At 46.8% G+C, this 27,438-nt stretch overlaps 2 protein-coding genes across 2 annotated transcripts in view; one reads left to right on the forward strand and one right to left on the reverse strand.

The window, feature by feature from the left end:
• Positions 1-10,949: 10,949 nt before the first annotated feature.
• On the reverse strand, positions 10,950-17,690 carry LOC311324554 (peroxiredoxin-like 2C; the record flags this gene model as incomplete). Its single annotated transcript, XM_084457026.1, has 6 exons — positions 10,950-11,080; positions 11,360-11,494; positions 11,661-11,766; positions 11,862-11,915; positions 12,044-12,112; positions 17,508-17,690. 6 exons carry the CDS (start codon positions 17,688-17,690, stop codon positions 10,950-10,952), a joined length of 678 nt encoding a protein of 225 aa, XP_084313152.1.
• Positions 17,691-18,635: 945 nt separating this feature from the next.
• LOC311324421 (F-box/LRR-repeat protein 17-like) overlaps positions 18,636-27,438 on the forward strand; it is a gene marked incomplete at its 3' end in the record, with an annotated part of 11,153 nt that continues 2,350 nt past the window's right edge. Inside the window, exons 1-5 of the mRNA XM_084456876.1 lie at positions 18,636-18,769; positions 20,240-20,760; positions 24,423-24,824; positions 25,217-25,339; positions 25,457-25,714. Coding sequence (XP_084313002.1) covers positions 20,260-20,760; positions 24,423-24,824; positions 25,217-25,339; positions 25,457-25,714 — 1,284 coding nt within the window. The 5' untranslated portion in view covers positions 18,636-18,769; positions 20,240-20,259. The remainder of the gene's footprint in view (positions 18,770-20,239; positions 20,761-24,422; positions 24,825-25,216; positions 25,340-25,456; positions 25,715-27,438) is intronic.

Genomic DNA, 27,438 nt, shown 5'->3' on the forward strand with positions numbered 1-27,438 from the left:
GCAGCAATCTGCTGTCTTCTGGGAGGAATCAGCCTGCTCTTTGGGATTACCATCAGGGCAGTCCTCCAGGTAGACTGGGCACCATGGAAGGGCTTTGAGGACCCAGGGGGGGCAGACAAGGCAATGGGAGGAGATGGATGATTAAACATTGCAGTAATTTAATTCCTTAATAATAGTTGTGTCCTCTCCTCAGGTTAAAAGCAGAATTGACCAGGGACTGGGACAGGACAGAATGACGGACCAGAAGAGCAATACTTGTGTTGCTGAAAGCCCACTGGTGCCACGCCTTCAGCGCTGCCCGAACAAGAGAGCCAGACAGTCAAAGAGGAGGGGCTGAGGGGCCTGCTGATGACCATGTGACCACCAGCCCTTCAGCTGCAGGGAAGACCAGCATGACTGTCTCTCTCACTAAGGGAGACTGCAAATTAGAAATAAACAGCATATTTTATTGGCAAAAAAGATTTGCGGTCTGTACTTCAATCAGGAATCATTTGAGGCCCCATCAGCCAAAACATAAACAAGTGATATTGCCTATATCAAAAGATGAGGAATTTAAAATGAAATGCACAAGCCAAAAAGATTAATTCAGACTACTCCTTCTTTCCTTCACAGTTACCTCTATAATCTAATCTATACCTATAATATCTGCACTGGGATTCTATAGCAGTGCCACAATCACCATGTGCTGTGTGCATCACTAAGGGGATGAAAAGAGCATTAAACCAAATGAATGGGATAATCCTAATCCTTATACTCGCTTCTCTGGCGTTTTCCCGCCATGAACTAAACCCATAAAGCCCTGATATGGGTAGTCTAATACGCTACACAAGATAAAGAACTGATATGCTGTTAATGAATGATGACAAGTGAGCTAAATCTGTTCTAAAGCATACATGTTTGTATATGGTGATGATGATACACTTTTACACCTCCATCATGGAGTCCCTCCTCACCTCCTCCATCACCACCTGGTTCTTCACCGCCACAGACAAGGCTCAACTGAGTATCATCCGCTCTGCTCAGATGCTGATTGGCTGCAACCAGCCTCATAAACAAGGCCATGCTAGACTACGGATAGTCAATTTTTTCAAACTGGGAACCTTATAATATCTAGCTGCATACCTAGGACTGTAATGGGGAAATAATGAGTGCTGATAAGATATTGTAAGGATAAGATATTGTAAGGATAAGATATTGTAAGGATAAGATATTGTAAGGATAAGCAATAACTACAATTCCAATGTACGTGTACCTGTAGGGCTACTTGTTACATATGGTGAAATAAACGTTCTGTTCTATTCTATTCACGGCCCGTGTCCCCCTCTGACTTCCCCCTCTGACTCTCTCCCCTCTGACTCCCCCCTCTGACTCTCTCCCTTCTGACTCCCCCCATCTGACTCCCCCCCTCTTACCCTACTAACACAGTACGTACACAGAGCAGCCTCTGCGTCGGAGGAACGCGGCAGCCAATGAAAACGAAGTGGGAGGGGCATTGAGCGAAACTGGAAGTGCTGTCCCATTTAATTCACGGCCCTGCACCCTCTGGCCCTTCCAGCTGACGTCAATTAAGTGCTCAGGCCTCAGGCCACAAGTGCGAGGGGCCGCAAGTGCGGTTTGCGCACTCAGATTGGGATTCAGCTTTTGTTGGTTCAATTCTACACCTCCATCATCGAGTCCATCCTCACGTCTCCATCACCACCTGGTTCCCCACCGCTACAGTCAAGGACCAGAGTAATTAACGGTGGGTGATCGGGGGGGGGGGGGAGAAGGTGATCGGCTGCGCCCTGCCCTCCATCCAGGCCCCGCCCCCCTCCAGACCCCGACCTCCCTCCAGGCCCCGCCCCCATCCAGGCCCCGCCCTCCCCCAGGCCCCGCCCTCCCTCCAGGCCCCGCCCCCTCCAGGCCCCGCCCTCCCCCAGGCCCCACCCTCCCTCCAGGCCCCGCCCCCATCCAGGCCCCGCCCTCCCTCTAAGCTCTGCATGATTTAAGGGCGCTGAAGCGGGCCAGAAAGATCATGGCCGACCCCTCCCACCCGGGCTATGGCCTCTTCACACCGCCCCCCTCTGGCAGGAGGCTGCGGTCCTCACAGACTAAAACTGTCCGACACAGGAACAGCCTTTTCCCCTCGGCCATCAGCCTCATCAACATGGCTCCCCTCTGACTCTCTCCCCTCTGACTCTCCCCTCTGACTCTCTCCCCTCTGACTCTCTCCCCTCTGACTCTCTCTCCTTTGACTCTCTCCCCTCTGACTCTCTCCCCCGCCCCCTGCATCTTTGCACTATACTGACTACTGCACTCACTCTTTTGTAGTCCAATTGCACTGCTAGTTTTGCACTGTGTTTGTATCTTGCACTGTCCTGTCCTGTCCTTGCACTTGTCCATTATTGTATTGTTGTAAAGCACCACAGTGTTTAAAAAAAAAAATCCAATTTAGGCTATATATAGTACAAATGGCAACAAATGAATTCTGATTCTGACCTGGTCCTAGATCTGTGATTGGAGGCTGCAGGCAATGCCGCAAAAAGTAAGTAAGTAAGTAGGCAAATATTCATTGGCTCTACTCAAAAGTGAATCATCCAGTTCATAACCTGCTAGAGATTATCATGACTACTGTATGTTACTATATTTATAAATTCAGCATTATTGCTTATGCTTTCATAAGGATGAAAGATGGAACATGAGGTCACTTTGTCCCTGTAGGAAAATAAATTGTATTAGAAAAAATATTGTAGGTAAAGGTGAGGTACTGTATGTTTGTTGTGACCAAAAATAGAAAAAAAAAATCAGACAAATAAAGCCACAGTGTGGTGTGTTAGTTCCGAAAGGGAATGTTTTTGGTGACAAAAACAAATTCATCTCACATTATCCAACTGGGTGCACCCCACAGATAGAACACACACCATAATATTCTAATATGATGAGAAAAGGAACTAGAATGTCATGAAGATTCTAGAGATGATGTCACAGCTTTCTCCTATGACATAATAATTGTTGCCATAACAATGACAACAAACCATAGGTCTTTGGAACATTCTGAAGATTCATAACACAAACCTCACCAAAGTGCAGACACTATTGAATTTCCTCTGAACTTTTGTGACTTCCCCGATGGCTTTTGGCCGTTTAAAGATTCTCATTGCAGCTGCTCTCTTAGTGGCACTGATCAAGACTGAGCCTCCAGATATTGAGGCCTTCAGAGACGCCTTGATGCCTCCTATGGTCCCTAAACAATGGGCTGCTACTCCACCGGTTAGAGTGGACCGGGTCTTCATCACCCTCCACTTTGACTTCCTGGACTTCTCCACCTTCACTGAAACATCCCTGGCCCAGGAGACTGAGCTCAGAAGCTCTGAGGAAGAAGCAGTGATGGAGACCCTGCCCGTCTCCTCCAGCAGGACCAGGGCTCTGGGCGCTGGGACACAGATGGACACCAGCATGTTCTGGGACCTCTCAGCTAAGGCCTTGGATGGAATATCCTCTGTTGTGGGAGGATCGGCCCTAGCAGCAATCTGCTGTCTTCTGGGAGGAATCAGCCTGCTCTTTGGGATTACCATCAGGGCAGTCCTCCAGGTAGACTGGGCACCATGGAAGGGCTTTGAGGACCCAGGGGGGGCAGACAAGGCAATGGGAGGAGATGGATGATTAAACATTGCAGTAATTTAATTCCTTAATAATAGTTGTGTCCTCTCCTCAGGTTAAAAGCAGAATTGACCAGGGACTGGGACAGGACAGAATGACGGACCAGAAGAGCAATACTTGTGTTGCTGAAAGCCCACTGGTGCCACGCCTTCAGCGCTGCCCGAACAAGAGAGCCAGACAGTCAAAGAGGAGGGGCTGAGGGGCCTGCTGATGACCATGTGACCACCAGCCCTTCAGCTGCAGGGAAGACCAGCATGACTGTCTCTCTCACTAAGGGAGACTGCAAATTAGAAATAAACAGCATATTTTATTGGCAAAAAAGATTTGCGGTCTGTACTTCAATCAGGAATCATTTGAGGCCCCATCAGCCAAAACATAAACAAGTGATATTGCCTATATCAAAAGATGAGGAATTTAAAATGAAATGCACAAGCCAAAAAGATTAATTCAGACTACTCCTTCTTTCCTTCACAGTTACCTCTATAATCTAATCTATACCTATAATATCTGCACTGGGATTCTATAGCAGTGCCACAATCACCATGTGCTGTGTGCATCACTAAGGGGATGAAAAGAGCATTAAACCAAATGAATGGGATAATCCTAATCCTTATACTCGCTTCTCTGGCGTTTTCCCGCCATGAACTAAACCCATAAAGCCCTGATATGGGTAGTCTAATACGCTACACAAGATAAAGAACTGATATGCTATTATTGAATGATGACAAGTGAGCTAAATCTGTTCTAAAGCATACATGTTTGTATATGGTGATGATGATACACTTCTACACCTCCATCATGGAGTCCCTCCTCACCTCCTCCATCACCACCTGGTTCTTCACCGCCACAGACAAGGCTCAACTGAGTATCATCCGCTCTGCTCAGATGCTGATTGGCTGCAACCAGCCTCATAAACAAGGCCATGCTAGACTACGGATAGTCAATTTTTTCAAACTGGGAACCTTATAATATCTAGCTGCATACCTAGGACTGTAATGGGGAAATAATGAGTGCTGATAAGATATTGTAAGGATAAGATATTGTAAGGATAAGATATTGTAAGGATAAGATATTGTAAGGATAAGCAATAACTACAATTCCAATGTACGTGTACCTGTAGGGCTACTTGTTACATATGGTGAAATAAACGTTCTGTTCTATTCTATTCACGGCCCGTGTCCCCCTCTGACTTCCCCCTCTGACTCTCTCCCCTCTGACTCCCCCCTCTGACTCTCTCCCTTCTGACTCCCCCCATCTGACTCCCCCCCTCTTACCCTACTAACACAGTACGTAAAACTGACGGGACACATTGGTGGTATTGTGGTAACTTTGCGACGGTACCAGCAGCGGACCTAGCTGACACCTAGCTGACACTTGCCTTTTCAGTCGCAAAATAACCAAAATAGCTGTCCTCAAGGACACTGTAAGGGAACGTAGCCGCCACTGCTGCTTAAATCCGTAACTACGATGTAATTAAATAACGTGACAATGTGGTTACATCACAGTCCCAATCTGACTTTATTGGAAATGTGTCACAGTGGGTCAGAACATTTGTAAATTACTTAGGTTTTAAAATAAATTTTGAAGTCATACAGTTACAGAATTGTAATAATGAGGAGAAATCATGCATGTCTGTTTTGTGTGTAATTTCTCATTTACAGTTAATATAAACACTAAAGATTTGCAGTCTAGGCCTAATAAAAAAAATGATAAAAAATATGCCTATGAATAAAGTCCTAATTTTGCAACCTAAATGTGAGCAATGAACGCTGAGCAGTGAACGTAAAACAAAGAATGCAAGGCATTGGGCTACTTTCTTAGGTGACACAATTGAAGAACTAGACAAACAAGTTACACACTCTGGTACAGTAGGTGGCTGTATGCACATTAAAGTTGTTTGCGATCCGCCACTAAACCCAGCGAAGAAGAAGAAAACGACGACGGGTTACACTTCCGTTCGAAACAGAAACGATTGAGAAAGACCAACACGCTGTCTTTGTCCCCGCGACAACACAGATCCTGTAAGTATCTCAATTTCAATGTATACATAGCTAGCTATGTATTTTGGTATCGTGCCAGATAAAACACCAACGTTATGTGCAAGCTACCCTTTTGTAATGATTATCTATAATGAGATGCTCTCTTTCCAATGTTAGCTATCTAGCTAGCCAGCTAACGTGATTAGCCTTTTTCTGTACATCATGGCTAGCTAAGTAGCCTACGTAAAATTACTCTGTCGCAATTATTGTTATAACTTTCGCTTTTGTGTAATTGTAGCTTAAATTATAATGTCGGCTTGGCAACTTGAGAATATTTCAGTTGTGTACACTATAACTTTTATGAAGTGTTGTCGTGGGCCATTGTTTCCTAATTACGGGCAATGGTGGAGTCTTCTCAAGTCTAGCAGGCTCGCGCGAGCTCCTGCACGTTCGTACTGTTTCATCGCTTGGAATAAAATGCGATGATTAGCTTACTCATTGATTTCGCATTAACCCAAGACACCGTTAGTATGTGTTTGTTTTTAGGCATTCATTTTTCCGAAGTTAACGTTAACAGAATACTAGAAGCCCCAACAACGGAGCTAGGCTAGCTAGCAAGATTTGTTATAGCAGCCATCATAGCTTTTTTGGTTACAGCAGCCATCTTGGTGGTTTTGGGATGTGATTTCATGTTACTCTTAACTGTTGAAATGGTTGCTCATTCTGTCAAACGGGTAAAGAATTGTGTACTACGTTTTCACTCACATCCAAATCCAAATTTTGCATAATAGGTACTCATGCTGTGGACTACTAATATAGTGTCTTGCAAAATCTATTTAATTACTGAGTGTGAAGGGTGGTAGACATGTTGTCCTGTTCCTCTAAACGTGTCAGAAATCACGTGGTCCTGTGGAGTGTGCATGTCAGCCAACGAGAGGGTCACCCACCCACTCTCTCTCTCTCTCTCCCTCTCTCCCCTCCCATGCCCTCAGTTGCCAACCTCCCAGTTCTTGTTTGAACTGAGCAAGAAGCAGGTGAGCGGGACAGGAAGAGGCGCTAAGACGGGGACAGGCGTGGCCAGGGGCAGTCCTGGGACAGCACCACAGGCTCTGTGAGTCTTGTTCAGTTGAATGCCCTCATGAGTATTAACAGAAGAGCCCCATATACATATGCACACATACACTCTAACATGTCGCTCTCTCCTCAGCTCAGCCCAATGGTCTCTGATGGTTCTGTCTGGCCAGCCCTTAGGTGGAGAAACACCTGATCATCAATATAGGCAGGCACACGTAAGTACAAATGCACATACGTTTCCATAGATGGGATAAACAAATGGGAATATTGATATTGAGTTAATGTTAGCGGTAGACATGTGAGATTCATAAGACGCATCACTGACGCCAGTGACGCCACAATATCAGGGAAATTGAGCAATTGCTTCCCTGTAGTGCAAACTTGCAAGATTCGCTCAGTTATTAACCCTTCTTGCCTTTTTTGTTGTTGGTTTTCTCTCTCCTCCTTCCTCTCTGTGCAGTTCTCCTGTGTGCTGAGCCGCTATCCCATGTATTGCCACTGCTGACAGGGTAGAGCTCAGCCCCATGCAGAAGTGAGTGATGAGGAGAGGGAAGATCATTTTCCCGTTTTTTTTCCCTCCAGTTTTAGGAACCGTCTCAAGAATGTGTTCCCCACTTTTATGCCTTTAAATCAGGGTTGGAGTATTCCAGGTGTGTGGCCATGGCCATGAACACCAGTAGAGGAGGGAACCAAGTGTCTCATTCTCTCTCCACAGTTGTGTGGTTGTAACCCCCCACTAGCTACATATTCATTCAATCTTTATTTAACCTCGTGAATCAATTGAGAGTAAGCTCTCATTTACAATGACGTATAATCACTCTATATTTGAACTTGTACTACAGGTGAGATAATCCTTTTTAATGGTCTCTCTCATTCGCTCTCCTAGCTGTGATGTTAGAGTTGTGCAAGACTTGGGTGTTCTCCTGCTCTGAGTGCCCATTCTCCTATACCTCCCAGATCTACCTCCACAAGCACATCAAGAGGAGCCATGACAACCTCTGTCTCTGCTGAGGAACACACAGAGCATTATGAAGTAGCCAGTGCCTTGGCGAAGGTGTTTGAGCAGCAGTCATCAATGGATTAACTCCCAAGACACAAGGAAGAGACAGCGCAACACGCGCTATGACTCCAGTGACGAAGGTAATATAATAAAGTGCATTCAACAGTCCCAAAAGAGTACTACTTGAGTTGACTAATCTGAGCTAATTTACCTCTACTATATGTTCCAGTGCCCAGGCAGCCGGTCGGCAGAACTCAGACCAGACCAGCTATGCCAGGTGCCAGAGCCGGAAGGCCTGCTCTGCCAGTTATCAATGCAGGTATCCATGCATGTTTGTGTTGGTGAAATGTCTATGCATATTTGCACACTGACAGTTAACTCAGGACTTTCTGAAGACTCATGTACTCGGTTCACTAATTCGCTCATCTCACATCTCACTACTCGGCAGTAGATGTTCATCGCCCGGGTCCTTTGAGCCAAGGCGCTGTGAGCCCAAGCCCTTCAGCCCTTCAGACGTCCAGGCACGAGCAGCATGCATCAGCGATTAGCACCCCGGCCAGACCAGGTCAGGGTCTGACATGTCTCATGTCGAGTTGATTCTTCCCCTTATGCCAGAATCACTACGCCGCCAGCACCATAGTTTCCTGCTCATCCCTTTATCCTCTGGTTTTCAGGTAGTTCTCTGATGCCATCGCCTGTGAGACCAACAGCTCCAGCAGTGTTGCCATCAAGCTCTGCAGATGCTGGTATGCTGAATTTTGTGAACTACTTCATGCTGCATGTAGGGATATACTTTGAGTTGAATATCCATTATGGGACTGTACAATTACTTATAGCCACATCTGTGTTTAATATCCAGACTTCCAGAGGATGATGTGTCAGCAGTTCTCCAGCGTCATGCAGAGTCTGAGGGAGATGGCACAGACAATGATGAGGCTGGAGCAGAGGCTGGAGCAGAGACTGTCCGGCGAGTCTGCAGACAGCTATCGGGGAGCAGTACTGGATGACCTGCACCCTGCTAAAACGGAGGAGGAGCTGCTGGTCTTGGAGGAGCAGCTGAAGGACAAGGATCATCAAAGGAAGATGGTGAGTAACTTCAGGGCAGAACTTTGTTCCTTATTTTTGCAGGGAAGTGTTAAGGAAATGTAAAAGTAAATGATTGTCTTTATGTTTTGCAGACACGATATCTGAGTTCCATTGGCGGCAAAGATCTGCCAGATGTGGTCCTGCGGGTGCTGTCAGCCATTGCCATACACAGAGTGTGGTGTGTCTACAGCGTCCATGGGAAGAGGGGGAAGAAGCCTCTGAAGAATATGACCCTCTACAATGTCATATTACGTAAGGGATTGTTCATATTTTCGCAAAATAATACATTGTCTTTGCTTCATGCCATGTGCATTGAAACCATTCCCTTTTTGGTTAAAAGGTGCAGTTATGGCCTGTAAGCCAAGCACCACTGTGACGGAGGTGTCTGCCCAGCTGCAGGAGATGCTGAAACATGCCCCTGCTCGATGCAAAAAGGTATGTGATGTCAGGCAGTTAATTTTCTCGTATCCAGTGACATGGCATGCTTCCAATGAACGTATGCGACTTGCTTTTACAGCCATTTCATTATGTCCTTAGGCATCTGCTCCAGCCCAGCTGACCTCCCCAGCCCAGCCCCTGACCGCAGCTCCAGCCCTGACCACAGTGGAGTATTCAGATGAGGATGACCTCTTCTGCCCAGACCCTCGATTCAGATGTGGGTGACCCCCAGCCCGTCTCCCTAAACCTGCCTTTCCAGCCTGCCAGGATGGATGCCTTTTTTGTAAATAGTTTTTGTAAATTTTAACCTTTTTTTGTGGGATACAACGGTCTGCCTGCCACAGAATGCGCACTTTGTTTCATTTTTGTTTTTAGAACTTTTGCAATTGTCAGATAATGGGTTGCTAGCCAGAGCTTGTACATACTTTTTTTTCCTTTTCTGGCTATGCGTAATGTGACAGACCGTAAACCTCATCCTTGTAAATATGTATACTTTTAATTTGTAATGTACTTTGTGTAATAAAATGTTCTAAACTGTTAATGGTGTTCAGTCTTATATTGGTTTGTATCATAATGCTTGCTGCTATATCCCCATATAGCATTAATTCGTTTTTGTACTGGTAAATGCTAAATATAGCCAGTGGTCAGGGTTTAGTAAGTAAGTGACCATATTTGCACCGTGCGAAAAAGACGTGCAGACCAAGTTATATAAATACCTGTAAATCTAGTGTCAGCCAAGTGAGTTTATAACGGAAGTTCCTGCCCACGTGATCACGTGCGTTTTTTGCACGTGGCCGCAACTTCTGAATGACGTGTCGTTCTAACGTAGCGGCTACTAATCGGCAGATCTCGCGTTTCCGTAAATGGCCGCGTAATTTCCGCACGTGGCGCAGATGAATCGTCACCTATAGCGGCCGTATGTAGAACGTTTGCGCAACCTGCGTGTGTTAGTAGGGTACTCTCCCCTCTGACTCTCTCCTCTGACTCTCTCCGGTTGCCTCCTCTCGCCTTTGCGCTTCATTCTCACTTTATGCATGCATCGCGAACATTCCCAAATCGAGTGGCGAGATCTCCGGTCTGCAGTGCGGAATGTCCGAGCTTTTCAGAGCATTAATTCGACATCCTTGGGTTGTTGTGCTGGCGTGTCATCCGAGGGACAGCTGTATTCCAGGGCAGCAGTTTTTCCAATGGTGACGTTGAGCAGGGCAAGTTCTGATCCTCTGTGACGTAGCCTAATGGTTCGGCCACCCCTCTGCTTCTACTTCACTGCAAAAACATTCTATTTGCCTCCGATTAAAGCAAGTCGCGTCTGCATGACAAATATAGTGACGATGACTGAATTTGCATCTTGCCTATGCAGGCTCCCGAACAATCCGAGATATGAAACTTTATTTACAATATCAGTTATGGACAATGGCATACACATCAGTATGGCAAATCAGCAGATTACATCATTATATTCCAAAAGCCGCCAATGGTCACAAAGTCAACATAAGCAGTCTAGTCCTGCAGTATTACCCCAAATAGTCCTGAACTGGATCCCGATTCACGTCCACTACCGTGTCACTCCCATCCCAGCCGTAGACCTGTAATGTGTTCTGTGATGCCAAGTCTACGCTACCCTACTTTGCCAAGCAAGACAGACCATAACAACAAAGATGGCGAGAGCCGAGGCACACTGCTATTGATGCCGGCCAGGGGCGGGGGGCAGCTTGGCATGGGCTACAAGCGGGCTACACATGGATTATCCTTGGCCTGGCGCTGAGGTCCACAGTCCGCTGCACTCCGGCCATCTGTAGGAGCCAGGGGATGGGCATGTGGTCCAGACGATTCAGGTCCAAATGGGCAAAATGCACCTCAGAGCCTGCGGAGCGAGAGACAGCCAGTCACAGCACAGCCAACCACGCCGCTCAATCACACTCTGCTTCGCTCACACAGAACGTGAGCTTGTGGAACCAGGAGGGTCGTACGAGTCAGAGAGGAACAGCACCAGCACAGGGAGCAGAGGAGAGGTCAGGAGAGGTCAGCAGTCTGACCAATGACCTTGCACAGCACAAGCTGGGCCATTTTTGTAGAATGGCTCGTTGCACACTTATCGTACACAACTTTGCGAATGGCATAATCACTTGTAGTAAGGCATTACCTGGGCCTGCTATGAGGGCCCCCCCTTGTTGAAGGGGGTCTCCTTGGAAGTCGAAAGCTTGACTGGTCATGGCCCTCCACATGCTCTTCATATGGCCCACCAACATGCCTGACTTCACATGAGGGCTTGGGTTGGCTAAACACACACACATACACACACACACACACACACACGCACACACACACACACGCACACACACACAATGTATAAATGTGTAACCATAATTACATTGTTACAGTATAGTGGTACACAGCACACATTTGTGTGTGTACTAGTCACAATCAAGTGCTGACTTTTTCACCTGATTCCACAAATACATCCCCTCGTCGCATGCCAAGCTTTTTGTGAATGCATCTCTCTGGGTCCACATAGATTTCATGAGGGTATCCCGTCAGTGAGCAGAACTGCTGCAAGACATCAGGCAAGGCACCATTAAAGGGATATGACACCCAAAATAACAAACAGGAAAATAAATAACTGAGCTGTTGCAAATATGAGATACCTCTATATGGCGATGGGCAGATTGTCCAATCACAACCAGTCTGACGCCAGCTTCCTGGATAAAGACATCAGAGGTAGGATCACTTCATAATGGGAGCAAGATTAACAGCCTTTTATTAATAATTATCTTTCCCCAACCTCTATGTCCAGGTGCCATATGGTCCCCAAAATGCATGTGCTCACCTCCAAAACCTCCCGAGGTATTCTGCTCAAGTCATCCACATATTCCTTACAAGTATAGCACAAGAAATTCTGTTGAAAGAGAGTAATTGATTTTACTCCTTAAATTCTCTAAAAGCCTTGCTATTAACCTGACGCACCAGATCTGTGTAGAGAAAAATAATATAAGCTTGCAAGATCAGGATGGTCTAAGGCTAATTAGGGGCCTCAGTTCTTTCCCCCTACTATTCTCACTACACACGAACAGCTGCACCTCCAGCCATCAGTCCATGAAGCTCTTGAAGTTAGCAGACGACACCCCCCTCATAGGACTCATCTCTATGGGGACGAGTCCGCCTGCAGGTGGGAGAATGAGCAGCTGCTGTCCTGGTGCAGCTGGAACAACCTGGAGCTCAACGCTCTAAAGACAGTGGGAATGGTGGACGACTTCAGGAAGAACTCAGCGCCATTCTGACTATGATGGTTCAATTCTACACCTCCATCATCGAGTCCATCCTCACGTCTCCATCACCACCTGGTTCCCCACCGCTACAGTCAAGGACCAGAGTAATTAACGGTGGGTGATCGGGGGGGGGGGGGGGAAGGTGATCGGCTGCGCCCTGCCCTCCCTCCAGGCCCCGCCCCCCCTCCAGACCCCGCCCTCCCTCCAGGCCCCGCCCCCATCCAGGCCCCGCCCTCCCCCAGGCCCCGCCCTCCCTCCAGGCCCCACCCTCCCCCAGGCCCCACCCTCCCTCCAGGCCCCGCCCCCAGCCAGGCCCCACCCTCCCTCTAAGCTCTGCATGGCTGCGTTCCGAATCGCATACTTCTACTTCTTACTACCAGTACCTACTACAGCTGCCCTTAGAAAGTACGTACTTTGCAAGCAGTAGGCATCCAATTGGGACATACTACCTTGTCATAACATTGCGCCTTGAAATTAGCCCACATCCGTCGCTGTCCATAACGCGACATTCGTCTACAGCTGTCAACTCGCGCATGTGACGCACATTACCGCTGCGCAAAGGATTGTGGGTCAGAATAGCCAGAAAAGCCTGCTGGCGTGCATACTGCAAAATACGACCGGATGTAGTAGGTCATCCTGGTACTTTTGCCATACTGCATGTGGCATACTATGTATTGGGACATACTACATTCTGTTTTGGCATACTATATAGTAGGGTAGTAGGCGATTCGGAACGCAGCCAATGATTTCAGGGCGATGAAGCGGGCCAGAAAGATCATGGCCGACCCCTCCCACCCGGGCTATGGCCTCTTCACACCGCCCCCCTCTGGCAGGAGGCTGCGGTCCTCACAGACTAAAACTGTCCGACACAGGAACAGCCTTTTCCCCTCGGCCATCAGCCTCATCAACATGGCTCCCCTCTGACTCTCTCCCCTCTGACTCTCTCCCCTCTGACTCTCTCTCCTCTGACTCTCTCCCCTCTGACTCTCCCCCCCGCCCCCTGCATCTTTGCACTATACTGACTACTGCACTCACTCTTTTGTAGTCCAATTGCACTGCTAGTTTTGCACTGTGTTTGTATCTTGCACTGTCCTGTCCTGTCCTTGCACTTGTCCATTATTGTATTGTTGTAAAGCACCACAGTGTTTAAAAAAAATTATCCTATTTAGGCTATATATAGTACAAATGGCAACAAATGAATTCTGATTCTGACCTGGTCCTAGATCTGTGATTGGAGGCTACAGGCAAAGCCGCAAAAAGTAAGTAAGTAAGTAAGCAAATATGAATTGGCTCTACTCAAAAGTGAATCATCCAGTTCATAACCTGCTAGAGATTATCATGACTACTGTATGTGACTATATTTATAAATTCAGAATTATTGCTTATGCTTTCATAAGGATGAAAGATGGAACATGAGGTCACTTTGTCCCTGTAGGAAAATAAATTGTATTAGAAAAAATATTGTAGGTAAAGGTGAGGTACTGTATGTTTGTTGTGACCAAAAATAGAAAAAAAAAATCAGACAAATAAAGCCACAGTGTGGTGTGTTAGTTCCGAAAGGGAACGTTTTTGGTGACAAAAACAAATTCATCTCACATTATCCAACTGGGTGCACCCCACAGATAGAGCACACACCATAATATTCTAATATTATGAGAAAAGGAACTAGAATGTCATGAAGATTCTAGAGATGATGTCACAGCTTTCTCCTATGACATAATAATTGTTGCCATAACAATGACAACAAACCATAGGTCTTTGGAACATTCTGAAGATTCATAACACAAACCTCACCAAAGTGCAGACACTATTGAATTTCCTCTGAACTTTTGTGACTTCCCCGATGGCTATTGGCTGTTTAAAGATTCTCATTGCAGCTGTTCTCTTAGTGGCGGCGATCAAGACTGAGCCTCCAGATATTGAGGCCTTCAGAGACGCCTTGATGCCTCCTATGGTCCCTAAACAATGGGCTGCTACTCCACCGGTTAGAGTGGACCGGGTCTTCATCACCCTCCACTTTGACTTCCTGGACTTCTCCACCTTCACTGAAACATCCCTGGCCCAGGAGACTGAGCTCAGAAGCTCTGAGGAAGAAGCAGTGATGGAGACCCTGCCCGTCTCCTCCAGCAGGACCAGGGCTCTGGGCGCTGGGACACAGATGGACACCAGCATGTTCTGGGACCTCTCAGCTAAGGCCTTGGATGGAATATCCTCTGTTGTGGGAGGACCGGCCCTAGCAGCAATCTGCTGTCTTCTGGGAGGAATCGGCCTGCTCTTTGGGATTACCATCAGGGCAGTCCTCCAGGTAGACTGGGCACCATGGAAGGGCTTTGAGGACCCAGGGGGGGCAGACAAGGCAATGGGAGGAGATGGATGATTAAACATTGCAGTAATTTAATTCCTTAATACTAGTTGTGTCCTCTCCTCAGGTTAAAAGCAGAGTGGACCAGGGACTGGGACAGGACAGAATGACGGACCAGAAGAGCAATACTTGTGTTGCTGAAAGCCCACTGGTGCCACGCCTTCAGCGCTGCCCGAACAAGAGAGCCAGACAGTCAAAGAGGAGGGGCCGAGGGGCCTGCTGATGACCATGTGATCACCAGCCCTTCAGCTGCAGGGAAGACCAGCATGACTGTCTCTCTCACAAGGGAGACTGCAAATTAGAAATAAACAGCATATTTTATTGGCAAAAAAGATTTGCGGTCTGTACTTCAATCAGGAATCATTTGAGGCCCCATCAGCCAACACATAAACAAGTGATATTGCCTATATCAAAAGATGAGGAATTTAAAATGAAATGCACAACCAAAAAGATTCATTCAGACTATTCCTTCTTTCACAGTTACCTCTATAATCTAATCTATACCTCTAATATCTGCACCGGGATTCTATAGCAGTGCCACAATCACCATGTGCTGTGTGCATCACTAAGGGGATGAAAAGAGCATTAAACCAAATGAATGGGATAATCCTAATCCTTATACCCGCTTCTCTTGCGTTTTCCCGCCATGAACTAAACCCATAAAGCCCTGATATGGGTAGCCTAATACGCTACACAAGATAAAGAACTGATATGCTGTTATTGAATGATACAAGTGAGCTAAATCTGTTCTAAAGCATACAGGTTTGTATATGGTGATGATGATACACTTCTACACCTCCATCATGGAGTCCCTCCTCACCTCCTCCATCACCACCTGGTTCTTCACTGCCACAGACAAGGCTCAACTGAGTATCATCCGCTCTGCTCAGAGGCTGATTGGCTGCAACCAGCCTCATAAACAAGGCCATGCTAGACTACGGATAGTCAACTGCCAAATTGGGAACCTTATAATATCTAGCTGCATACCTAGGACTGTAATGGGGAAATAATGAGTGCTGATAAGATATTGTAAGGATAAGATATTATTAGGATAAGATATTATAAGGATAATATATTATAAGGATAAGATATTGTAAGGATAAGATATTGTAAGGATAAGATATTGTAAGGATAAGCAATAACTACAATTCCAATGTACGTGTACCTGTAGGGCTACTTGTTACATATGGTGAAATAAACGTTCTGTTCTGTTCTATTCACGGCCCGTGTCCCCCTCTGACTCCCCCCTCTGACTCTCTCCCTTCTGACTCCCCCCTCTGACTCTCTCCCTTCTGACTCCCCCCATCTGACTCTCTCCCCTCTGACTCCCCCCTCTGACTCTCTCCCCTCTGACTCCCCCCTCTGACTCTCTCCCCTCTGACTCCCCCCTCTGACTCTCTCCCCTCTGACTCCCCCCTCTGACTCTCTCCCTTCTGACTTCCCCCTCTGACTCTCTCCCTTCTGACTCCCCCCATCTGACTCTCTCCCTTCTGACTCTCTCTCCTCTGACTCCCCCCTCTGACTCTCTCCCTTCTGACTCCCCCCTCTGACTCTCTCTCCTCTGACTCTCTCTCCTCTGACTCTCTCCCCTCTGACTCTCTCCTCTCTGACTCTCTCCCCTCTGACTCTCTCCTCTCTGACTCTCTCCTCTCTGACTCTCTCCCCCTCTGACTCTCTCCTCTGACTGTCTCTCCCCTCTGACTCTCTCCCCTCTGACTCTCTCTCCTCTGACTCTCTCCCCTCTGACTCTCTCCTCTCTGACTCTCTCCCCTCTGACTCTCTCTCCTCTGACTCTCTCCCCCTCTGACTATCTCCCCTCTGACTCTCTCCTCTCTGACTCTCTCCTCTCTGACTCTCTCCCCTCTGACTCTCTCCTCTGACTGTCTCTCCCCTCTGACTCTCTCTCTCCTCTGACTGTCTCTCCTCTGACTCTCTCTGCTGCACTTGCACATGACCTGATTGTACTGCACATAGAGTAGGATCTTATTGGACATAATACAAGGCACGCATATTGTACATACATCAACACATTGCACATATACTGTATACACATTGCACATCATTTTGTATTTGTCCTTTGTTACTATATATTTTGCACTGTCATTTACACTGTCCTGTCTAGTCCTTGTACCCTGTGTAATGTTGTCTATCCATCAGTGTTATGCACCAACTCACCAGAACAAATACAAATAAAACCTTAAAACCTACCTGGCAATACATCTGATTCATATATGCGTCCAAATTCAGACTAATGGTAGTTTTTTTCTTACAGTAAACTAGCGTTGTTTTTCAATCAGAATTTCTGATCAGTTTTTAGGGTGTAGACTATCCCAAACAGGCCATCTGACATTCTGTTCAATGTATGAGTTTTTCATGTGACTGTTATATCATACAGGCTATTCCGGGGTGCAGCATAGAGGTAGGCTATTATTAGGGTAAATTCAATTTCTCTGCAAACCCTAGAAACGCCCCTGCCACTGCATGTTTATCATTCACAATAAACACAAGTCCGTCCCATTGCAATAGCATCCTAACCAGGCGCCGCCATAGACCTATACCTTGTGGATGAGATGGCTTCATTCTAGGCAGCCTCTATCATGAGGTGGAGTTACAAGGCTAGTGAACCACGGGCCCAAATGAATGGGGAGGGAAAAGTTTCCTACCCGTACAAAAACAATGATAGATTTCCTGTCTTCATACAATTCCCTGAAATGAAAAGAAAATCCTTGTCGGTCGTATAACAAACAATCCTCTATTTCCTCCAGACGAACTTTTACGGACGGCCCTTTGATTCCCCGATGGTCCGTTTTAATTTGTTGGGTTATTATAGGTGGATGTGTCGCCATAGCGCAGCTCCATTTTCCCAAGGCTCTGCTATTTTGGGGAGGTGCCGCTGGAGCGTGACTGGCTCCAGGTCAGGAGGGACATTCACGCCCATAATCGTGAGCAGTCTTGCTTCTCTCTAGCCTTCATTCACTTGCCTTCAACAAGTTATGGTGCGTTCCAGGCAACCCGTAACTCGTGTTTTTCCGACCTCCTACACGTGAAAATGCTCTGGAATGGCAGTCAAACCCGTAACTTCCCACCCGTGAACTCGTACAGATCGATGTACTCCCAGTTGCCGGGTGGGAAGTTACGGGTTTGACTGCCATTCCAGAGCATTTTCACGTGTAGGAGGTCGGAAAAACACGAGTTACGGGTTGCCTGGAACGCGCCATTAGCCTCTGGCATATTATCAAAGAGGAATATTAACCTAGATTTGGGTAGTCTTTTAAAGGCTACATAAAGTTAGCAGTTGTTAAGCAGTTTAAAATTTAGCTGTCCTTGCTTTTAAAACACAATAAGACTCAATAAGTATATATTTTAATATATTTTAATATTTTAATATCAAAGTGTAAGATATAAATGAATAAATGTCATTGATAGGCTTTGTGTCGGGCTAATTTACAATTAGGTTATAGATGTAGACCTTGTTATTAATTTGTAGACTATCGCTTTCCTCTGCTGGACTAGCTGCAGTAAAGCACCTTATTTCTCTCATAGATTTAGCATATCAGATGGGATTTGAGTTAGAACAGATCTGGAATCAGATATCTCTTCCCAAATACGCCGTAGACTTGAGGATAGTAGTAGATTTAAAACTGATCTCAGATCAGTGTGTAGGAGCGCTCTTAGTGGTCGCCCATCGCTTAGTCCCGTGACTGACATGCAGCTGCATCAATCAGCAGAACGAACTCCCCCTTGTCGTCTTCCTCTCCACACACTCCGCCCGGAAGTGCTTTCTTGGAGAGCAACTACATAAATATCTGTTTGTGTTGTATATACAATTCTACATATTTGTTTTGCGGAAACTTAACATATTAGTCGTTGTTGACCGCGCGGATGATGCGCGCGCCGGTCCGAGGTGGGAGCAGCGCGTGAACAGGTGAGACGATGCACGAGCCTGTTAGCATGGTGCGAGCTAGCTCCACTAGCATCAGCCCACTACAGCTGATCCACCCAGCAGAGATACAGAGCACTAGCATCAGCCCACTACAGCTTCCACTAGCATCAGCCCACTACAGCTGATCCACCCAGCAGAGCTACAGAGCACTAGCATCAGCCCACTACAGCTTCCACTAGCATCAGCCCACTACAGCTTCCACTAGCATCAGCCCACTACAGCTGATCCACTAGCATCAGCCCACTACAGCTGATCCACCCAGCCAGCTAGCTCCACTAGCATCAGCCCACTACAGCTGATCCACCCAGCAGAGATCACTAGCATCAGCCCACTACAGCTGATCCACCCAGCCAGCTAGCTCCACTAGCATCAGCCCACTACAGCTGATCCACCCAGCAGAGATCACTAGCATCAGCCCACTACAGCTGATCCACCCAGCCAGCTAGCTCCACTAGCATCAGCCCACTACAGCTGATCCTGTTAGCATGGTGCCAGCTAGCTCCACTAGCATCAGCCCACTACAGCTGATCCACCCAGCACAGCTACAGAGTTGCAACCGTTTTCAAATATGACCATCTTATGTTGCTTTTCCAAGCAGTGTCTTAACAACTGAAACTAGTTGCTTGTTGTGGCGCTAGATGATCTCTGCACAACACATGTAAATGTAAGCTGTTCCTGGTTGTTTCCAGTGATGATACTAAAGACAGTAATACCGCAGGTGAGGTTGGGTTCGCAATGATGCCCCTGAACGCTCTGGGCACCATGTGGTGGCTAACAATGAAATGAATGTAGGCTATATCAAAATGCAACACACACAGACACACACACACACACACAGACACAGACAGACACAGACAGACAGACAGACACAGAGGCAGACAAGACAGACAGACAGACTGACAGACACGCAGACGTCAGTCACGCACACACACACACACACACACACACACACACACACACACACACACACACACACACACACACACACACACACACACACACACACAATTATACACCACTGTCAATGTCATTATCAACACAACACACACACACACACACACCCACACACACACTCCAATCAATCCTCAACAACAGACTGTAGATGTGTTTACGAAAACATATTCAGATACTCTGTAATAGGCTCAAGTCCTGATCACTGGAGCAGTGTAGCAGGGTGTGATAACCAGGGAGTCTGTTTCAGGGACGGTGTTTTTAGGATTGATACCCTTCATTGTCTGTGAACTTTGAAGTCCACTCAGAAACAGAGATGGGGAAAGATCTGTTTTTATTGCTTGTGATGCTGTCATTGATGTAGACCTGGTCCTGATAGAATCATTCAAACCAGTAAGAAAAACAAGTGAGAGCGAACTGTCCCTTTAAGAGCGTCCAGAGGTGAGGCCCAGGTGGTGAGTTGCTGTGATGCAGACCGCCTCTGTTTCCCCCTGATGCCAGAGTCCCAGCGAGTCTTCTATATGGGCCATCTCCTCTCCACGAATGGTTACCGCCTAAAGAGGAGGACGCGTAAGCTGCACCACAGGAAGAAGAAGAAGAGGAACTGCTTCCTGCGAGGGCCGTGCATGCTCTGCTTCATCGTCCACGGCAGCAGCGGGGGACTCGACGACGACAGCGACCAACTAGAGGCCGGCGCCAACGGCTGTGGAATCGCCGGACATTGCCACAGCAGCAGCAGCGCCAGCGCCGGCAGCGGTATCGGCGTCGCGCCTGCGCCCGGAGTCGGAATCGGATCGGCGGCCGCCTCCAAGCTCGCCGGACGGTACGCCGCCCTCACGTCCCCCGTGGACTGCGCCAAGTTCCTGCTGTCGCCGCGGGAGCTAGCCATCTGGGAGGGCCAGGGGCGGAGCCTGTTGTCGGCGGTACCAGCTAAGCTGATCCCTCCGCCTGGCCTGTTCAGGAGTACCGGGGTGTCCATAGCTGTGCCTGTGCCCGGGAGCACCAGCGAATACACCGACATGGTGAGCAAGCACATCAAATGCTTACACTGCATTTCATACACAGAGGCACAGACAGTCCAGGCCTGACTCAAACAAACTCTCAAACGTATTTGAAAGGAATTCAATTATTATTATTATTATTATTATTATTATTATTGTTATTATTTCTATTATTATTACTACTACTATTACTATTACTACTATTACTATTGGTACGTTGGTCTGCCGCTGACAGCTGTTTAATGATGTGGTTGTCTCTGGTGCAGGTGTGTGTTAGAGGAAGTGTGATAGTGCAGGTGTGTGTTAGAGGAAGTGTAATAGTGCAGGTGTGTGTTAGAGGAAGTGTAATAGTGCAGGTGTGTGTTAGAGGAAGTGTAATAGTGCAGGTGTGTTAGAGGAAGTGTGATGGTGTGATGTGTGTTAGAGGAAGTGTGATGGTGTGATGTGTTAGAGGAAGTGTAATAGTGCAGGTGTGTGTTAGAGGAAGTGTAATAGTGCAGGTGTGTGTTAGAGGAAGTGTAATGGTGCAGGTGTGTGTTAGAGGAAGTGTGATGGTGTGATGTGTGTTAGAGGAAGTGTGATGGTGTGATGTGTGTTAGAGGAAGAGTAATAGTGCAGGTGTGTTAGAGGAAGTGTGATGGTGTGATGTGTGTTAGAGGAAGTGTGATGGTGTGATGTGTGTTAGAGGAAGTGTAATAGTGCAGGTGTGTGTTAGAGGAAGTGTAATAGTGCAGGTGTGTGTTAGAGGAAGTGTAATAGTGCAGGTGTGTGTTAGAGGAAGTGTAATAGTGCAGGTGTGTGTTAGAGGAAGTGTAATGGTGTGATGTGTGTTAGAGGAAGTGTAATGGTGCAGGTGTGTGTTAGAGGAAGTGTAATGGTGCAGGTGTGTGTTAGAGGAAGTGTAATAGTGTGATGTGTGTTAGAGGAAGTGTAATAGTGCAGGTGTGTGTTAGAGGAAGTGTAATAGTGCAGGTGTGTGTTAGAGGAAGTGTATTAGTGCAGGTGTGTGTTAGAGGAAGTGTAATAGTGCAGGTGTGTGTTAGAGGAAGTGTAATAGTGCAGGTGTGTCTTAGAGGAAGTGTGATGGTGTGATGTGTGTTAGAGGAAGAGTAATAGTGCAGGTGTGTGTTAGAGGAAGTGTAATGGTGCAGGTGTGTGTTAGAGGAAGTGTGATGGTGTGATGTGTGTTAGAGGAAGTGTAATAGTGCAGGTGTGTGTTAGAGGAAGTGTAATGGTGCAGGTGTGTGTTAGAGGAAGTGTGATGGTGCAGGTGTGTGTTAGAGGAAGTGTAATAGTGCAGGTGTGTGTTAGAGGAAGTGTAATAGTGCAGGTGTGTGTTAGAGGAAGAGTAATAGTGCAGGTGTGTGTTAGAGGAAGTGTAATAGTACAGGTGTGTGTTAGAGGAAGTGTAATAGTGCAGGTGTGTGTTAGAGGAAGTGTAATAGTGCAGGTGTGTTAGAGGAAGTGTGATGGTGTGATGTGTGTTAGAGGAAGAGTAATAGTGCAGGTGTGTGTTAGAGGAAGTGTAATAGTACAGGTGTGTGTTAGAGGAAGTGTAATAGTGCAGGTGTGTGTTAGAGGAAGTGTAATAGTGCAGGTGTGTGTTAGAGGAAGTGTATTAGTGCAGGTGTGTGTTAGAGGAAGTGTAATAGTGCAGGTGTGTGTTAGAGGAAGTGTAATAGTACAGGTGTGTGTTAGAGGAAGTGTAATAGTGCAGGTGTGTGTTAGAGGAAGTGTAATAGTGCAGGTGTGTTAGAGGAAGTGTGATGGTGTGATGTGTTAGAGAAAGTGTAATAGTGCAGGTGTGTGTTAGAGGAAGAGTAATAGTGCAGGTGTGTGTTAGAGGAAGTGTAATAGTGCAGGTGTGTGTTAGAGGAAGAGTAACAGTGCAGGTGTGTGTTAGAGGAAGTGTAATGGTGTGATGTGTGTTAGAGGAAGTGTGATGGTGTGACGTGTGTTAGAGGAAGTGTAATAGTGCAGGTGTGTGTTAGAGGAAGTGTAATAGTGCAGGTGTGTGTTAGAGGAAGAGTAATAGTGCAGGTGTGTGTTAGAGGAAGTGTAATAGTGCAGGTGTGTGTTAGAGGAAGTGTAATAGTGCAGGTGTGTGTTAGAGGAAGAGTAATAGTGCAGGTGTGTGTTAGAGGAAGTGTAATAGTGCAGGTGTGTGTTAGAGGAAGTGTAATAGTGCAGGTGTGTGTTAGAGGAAGTGTAATAGTGCAGGTGTGTGTTAGAGGAAGAGTAATAGTGCAGGTGTGTGTTAGAGGAAGAGTAATAGTGCAGGTGTGTGTTAGAGGAAGTGTAATGGTGTGATGTGTGTTAGAGGAAGTGTAATAGTGCAGGTGTGTGTTAGAGGAAGTGTAATGGTGTGATGTGTGTTAGAGGAAGTGTGATGGTGTGTTGTGTGTTAGAGGAAGTGTAATAGTGCAGGTGTGTGTTAGAGGAAGTGTAATAGTGCAGGTGTGTGTTAGAGGAAGTGTGATGGTGTGATGTGTGTTAGAGGAAGTGTAATAGTGCAGGTGTGTGTTAGAGGAAGTGTAATAGTGCAGGTGTGTGTTAGAGGAAGTGTAATAGTGCAGGTGTGTGTTAGAGGAAGTGTAATGGTGTGATGTGTGTTAGAGGAAGTGTAATAGTGCAGGTGTGTGTTAGAGGAAGTGTAATAGTGCAGGTGTGTGTTAGAGGAAGTGTATTAGTGCAGGTGTGTGTTAGAGGAAGTGTAATAGTGCAGGTGTGTGTTAGAGGAAGTGTAATAGTGCAGGTGTGTGTTAGAGGAAGTGTAATAGTGCAGGTGTGTGTTAGAGGAAGTGTAATAGTGCAGGTGTGTGTTAGAGGAAGTGTAATGGTGTGATGTGTGTTAGAGGAAGTGTAATAGTGCAGGTGTGTGTTAGAGGAAGTGTAATAGTGCAGGTGTGTGTTAGAGGAAGTGTAATAGTGCAGGTGTGTGTTAGAGGAAGAGTAATAGTGCAGGTGTGTGTTAGAGGAAGTGTAATAGTGCAGGTGTGTGTTAGAGGAAGTGTAATAGTGCAGGTGTGTGTTAGAGGAAGAGTAATAGTGCAGGTGTGTGTTAGGAAGTGTAACGGTGTGATGTGTGTTAGAGGAAGTGTGATGGTGTGACGTGTGTTAGAGGAAGTGTAATAGTGCAGGTGTGTGTTAGAGGAAGTGTAATAGTGCAGGTGTGTGTTAGAGGAAGAGTAATAGTGCAGGTGTGTGTTAGAGGAAGTGTAATAGTGCAGGTGTGTGTTAGAGGAAGTGTAATAGTGCAGGTGTGTGTTAGAGGAAGAGTAATAGTGCAGGTGTGTGTTAGGAAGTGTAACGGTGTGATGTGTGTTAGAGGAAGTGTGATGGTGTGACGTGTGTTAGAGGAAGTGTAATAGTGCAGGTGTGTGTTAGAGGAAGTGTAATAGTGCAGGTGTGTGTTAGAGGAAGTGTATTAGTGCAGGTGTGTGTTAGAGGAAGTGTAATGGTGCATGTGTGTGTTAGAGGAAGTGTGATGGTGTGATGTGTGTTAGAGGAAGAGTAATAGTGCAGGTGTGTGTTAGAGGAAGTGTAATGGTGCAGGTGTGTGTTAGGAAGTGTAACGGTGTGATGTGTGTTAGAGGAAGTGTGATGGTGTGACGTGTGTTAGAGGAAGTGTAATAGTGCAGGTGTGTGTTAGGAAGTGTAACGGTGTGATCTCTCTGGTGCAGGTGTGTAAGAGGAAGTGTGCGGAGCTGCAGAGGTGCACCCCCTGCAAGCAGCCCCGACGCGACTTCCCCGTCCCCGAGGGAGGGGGGGACCACGGAGGGACGGGGGGAGGAGCCGCAGCAGGAGGAGGAGGAGAAAGAGGAGGGGGGGACGCTTCCTCCAACACTGGGACTGACCACTGCCACCTCCCCCTCTGCACTCTCCCCTCCTCCTCCTCCTCCTCCTCCTCCTCCTCCTCGTCTGCGGAGGGCTGCTGCGGGATAGGTCTCCACGGCGATTCGTCCCAGAGCTCCGACTCGTCTCCCTGCTGTCTGCATCACCATGACGACAGCGGGCAGGGCAGGGGCAGTGACGTCATCGACACACCCAGCATCAACCACCTCCCCTCCTCCATCCTTCTAAAGGTCCCAGTCCAGCATTATTTTGATGAACGAAACCAAATTAAAATGACTTTTATGTAAATCTTATGGTATGGGTAGATGACAACACGTCTATAATGAGTAACCATGTCTAAGTTTTAGTACTTATCTTCCCCATGGTTCAAATCTCAAACCTCAATAATACTGTAGCACCGACTGCAGGCATAGCCATGTATGAAACATGTTTGATTGACTGCAGTGTGTGTGTGTGTGTGTGTGTGTGTGTGTGTGTTTGTGTGTGTTTGTGTGTGTTTGTGTGTGTTTGTGTGCGTGTGTGTGTGTGTGTTTGTGTTTGTGTGCGTGTGTGTGTTTGTGTGTGTGTGTGTGTGTGTGTGTGTGTGTGTGTGTGTGTGCGTGTGTTGCGTCTCCCCTCCCAGGTGTTCTCTCACCTGTCGGTGAAGGAGCGCTGTCTGTGTGCCTCGCTGGTGTGCAAGTACTGGAGAGACCTCTGTCTGGACTTCCAGTTCTGGAAGCAGATTGACCTCAGTGGCCTACAGCAAGTGAGTCAGCCCTGGCCTAGCTTTCAACGCTTAGACATCCTGCTGAACAAAGTGTTAATTCTCTCTCTCTCTCTGTCCTCCCCTCCTCCCTCCTCCTCTGTCCCCTCCTCTCCTCAGGTCAACGATGATCTCCTGGTGAAGATTGCGTCTCGGAGGCAGAACGTGACAGAGATCAACATCTCGGACTGCCGGGGCGTGCAGGACCACGGGGTGTGTTCGCTGGCGTCCCACTCCCCCGGCCTGCAGAAGTACACGGCCTACCGCTGCAAGCAGCTCAGTGACCTGTCCCTAGCAGCCCTGGCCACACACTGCCCCCTGCTGGTGAAGGTGCATGTAGGCAACCAGGACAAACTCACAGACAAAGCCCTCAAAAAGGTACACGCCCGACCAGGGAAGGACAAACATTCATTTTCATTTCATTTTATTTATTTATTGACCAGGGAAAGTACCGATTAATCAGGCATAGGGTAAATGTGCCAGTGTTAGCCTGATGGCTAATTGTCAGCTGTTGTCCCATGCAGCCAGTCATAAGCCATTTGCAAAAAAAACAAACATGTACAAGTAGGTTAGAATAACAATAGTATAGCAAAAGGTGAAACGTACGATGTACAGATAAGTCAACAGAACAAGACTACATCCACGCTGGCGGACAGACTTAGACAGTACATGACAAAGTGTACTTGTCTCTCTCTCTGATCTGGGCTGGGGGGAGAGTGGGCTGCCTACATTCCTGTTTTTTATTCTTCTATGTTTTCTTGTATGGTCTTTAATGTTATTGTTGTATCTATGTATTTATGTTTTTACCTGTCTGCGATTCAGTTTCCCCTAGGGGACATTAAAGCTTTTGAAACTTGAAACTTTGAAACTTGAAAGGCATAACAGTGGATCATATGCAGGCAGGCAGGCATGCAGAGCAGGTGGGGAAGCATTGGTTAGAGAAGGGGACAGCAGGCCTACAATAACTAACAGAAACGAAAGCAAAGTGTTTATCAGTAAAATGTTTTACATTGAGAAGTTCAGTTATAATTCATGCTCACACAACTGATTGGCAGTAAGCCATTCCTTAAGGTTGTCTTTTAATGCGTGACCCATTTTTCTAGTGCGCATATGTGATAACAGAGCATTCCAAGAGTGTGTTGCTTTGACTGAGAATGCAGACAGGCTAAGTCATGCATTAGAGAATTCAATGAGGTTGTCCCAGCACAAAAGTTTGAGTTAAGTGAGAATTGTGCCGTGGTAGTAATTGGGGGGTTCTATCAAATATTTTTTAAAGGAGTAGTAAAGGGAAAATCATGTTTGGTCCATTGTATGACTAAACGGTGGTAGAGCAATTATCAGACTTTCTCAAAAGTGCTAGTTTTGTCAACTTTTTGATCTGAACCATTGTATATGATCATAAGTAACCTTAAAACAGGGCTAAACATGCATTTCTCTTTACTACTCCTTTAAAGCCTGTTTATGGAGAATTCGAATAGGCTTTAATGTTGTGCTGCTTGCTTGTGCCCAGCTGGTTAAGCAGTAAGACAGGTAGGACTCGAGAGACACATCTGGCACAGGTGATTTCACGCCCTCTTTGTGAAAAACATACAGACTGTCTTTTTGACGTTAAGGTGTAAGCAGGAATCTGTAAACCATTTGGTTACATTTCTCTTTGTAGAGGTGAGTTTAAGTGCAGCCTGCTTTTTGTTTTTTTGCATGCACATAAATCGCTGTGTCACCGGCGTACATTTGAATATCCCACCCATTGCAGACACTAGGCGGATCATTGATATACACACTGAATAATAAAGGTCCTAAAATAGAACCTTGGGGTACCTTCATGTCATATCTCAGAGTAGATGATACTGTATATCGCCCTCCTGTCTCTCTCTTTACACCTCTACCGGGGGTCTTTCAAGTAAACTTGGGTTCATTGCTTTATTGGGGGCCAAGCAGCGAAGCTGCGTAGGCCACCATTATGTTTCTACCTTTTCTTATTCTTCTTCCTCTGCCATTGGAGTCTATGGCAGCCCATAGAACCGTATGGTAGAAAGTTAGGAAATTTGGCACACTGATTCGGGACAGTCCCATGACCCCTCTCACCAAGTCCCATGTCCTCA

The sequence above is a fragment of the Borostomias antarcticus genome (assembly GCF_949987555.1).
Source record: "Borostomias antarcticus genome assembly, chromosome: 23".
Classification (NCBI taxonomy): domain Eukaryota; kingdom Metazoa; phylum Chordata; class Actinopteri; order Stomiiformes; family Stomiidae; genus Borostomias; species Borostomias antarcticus.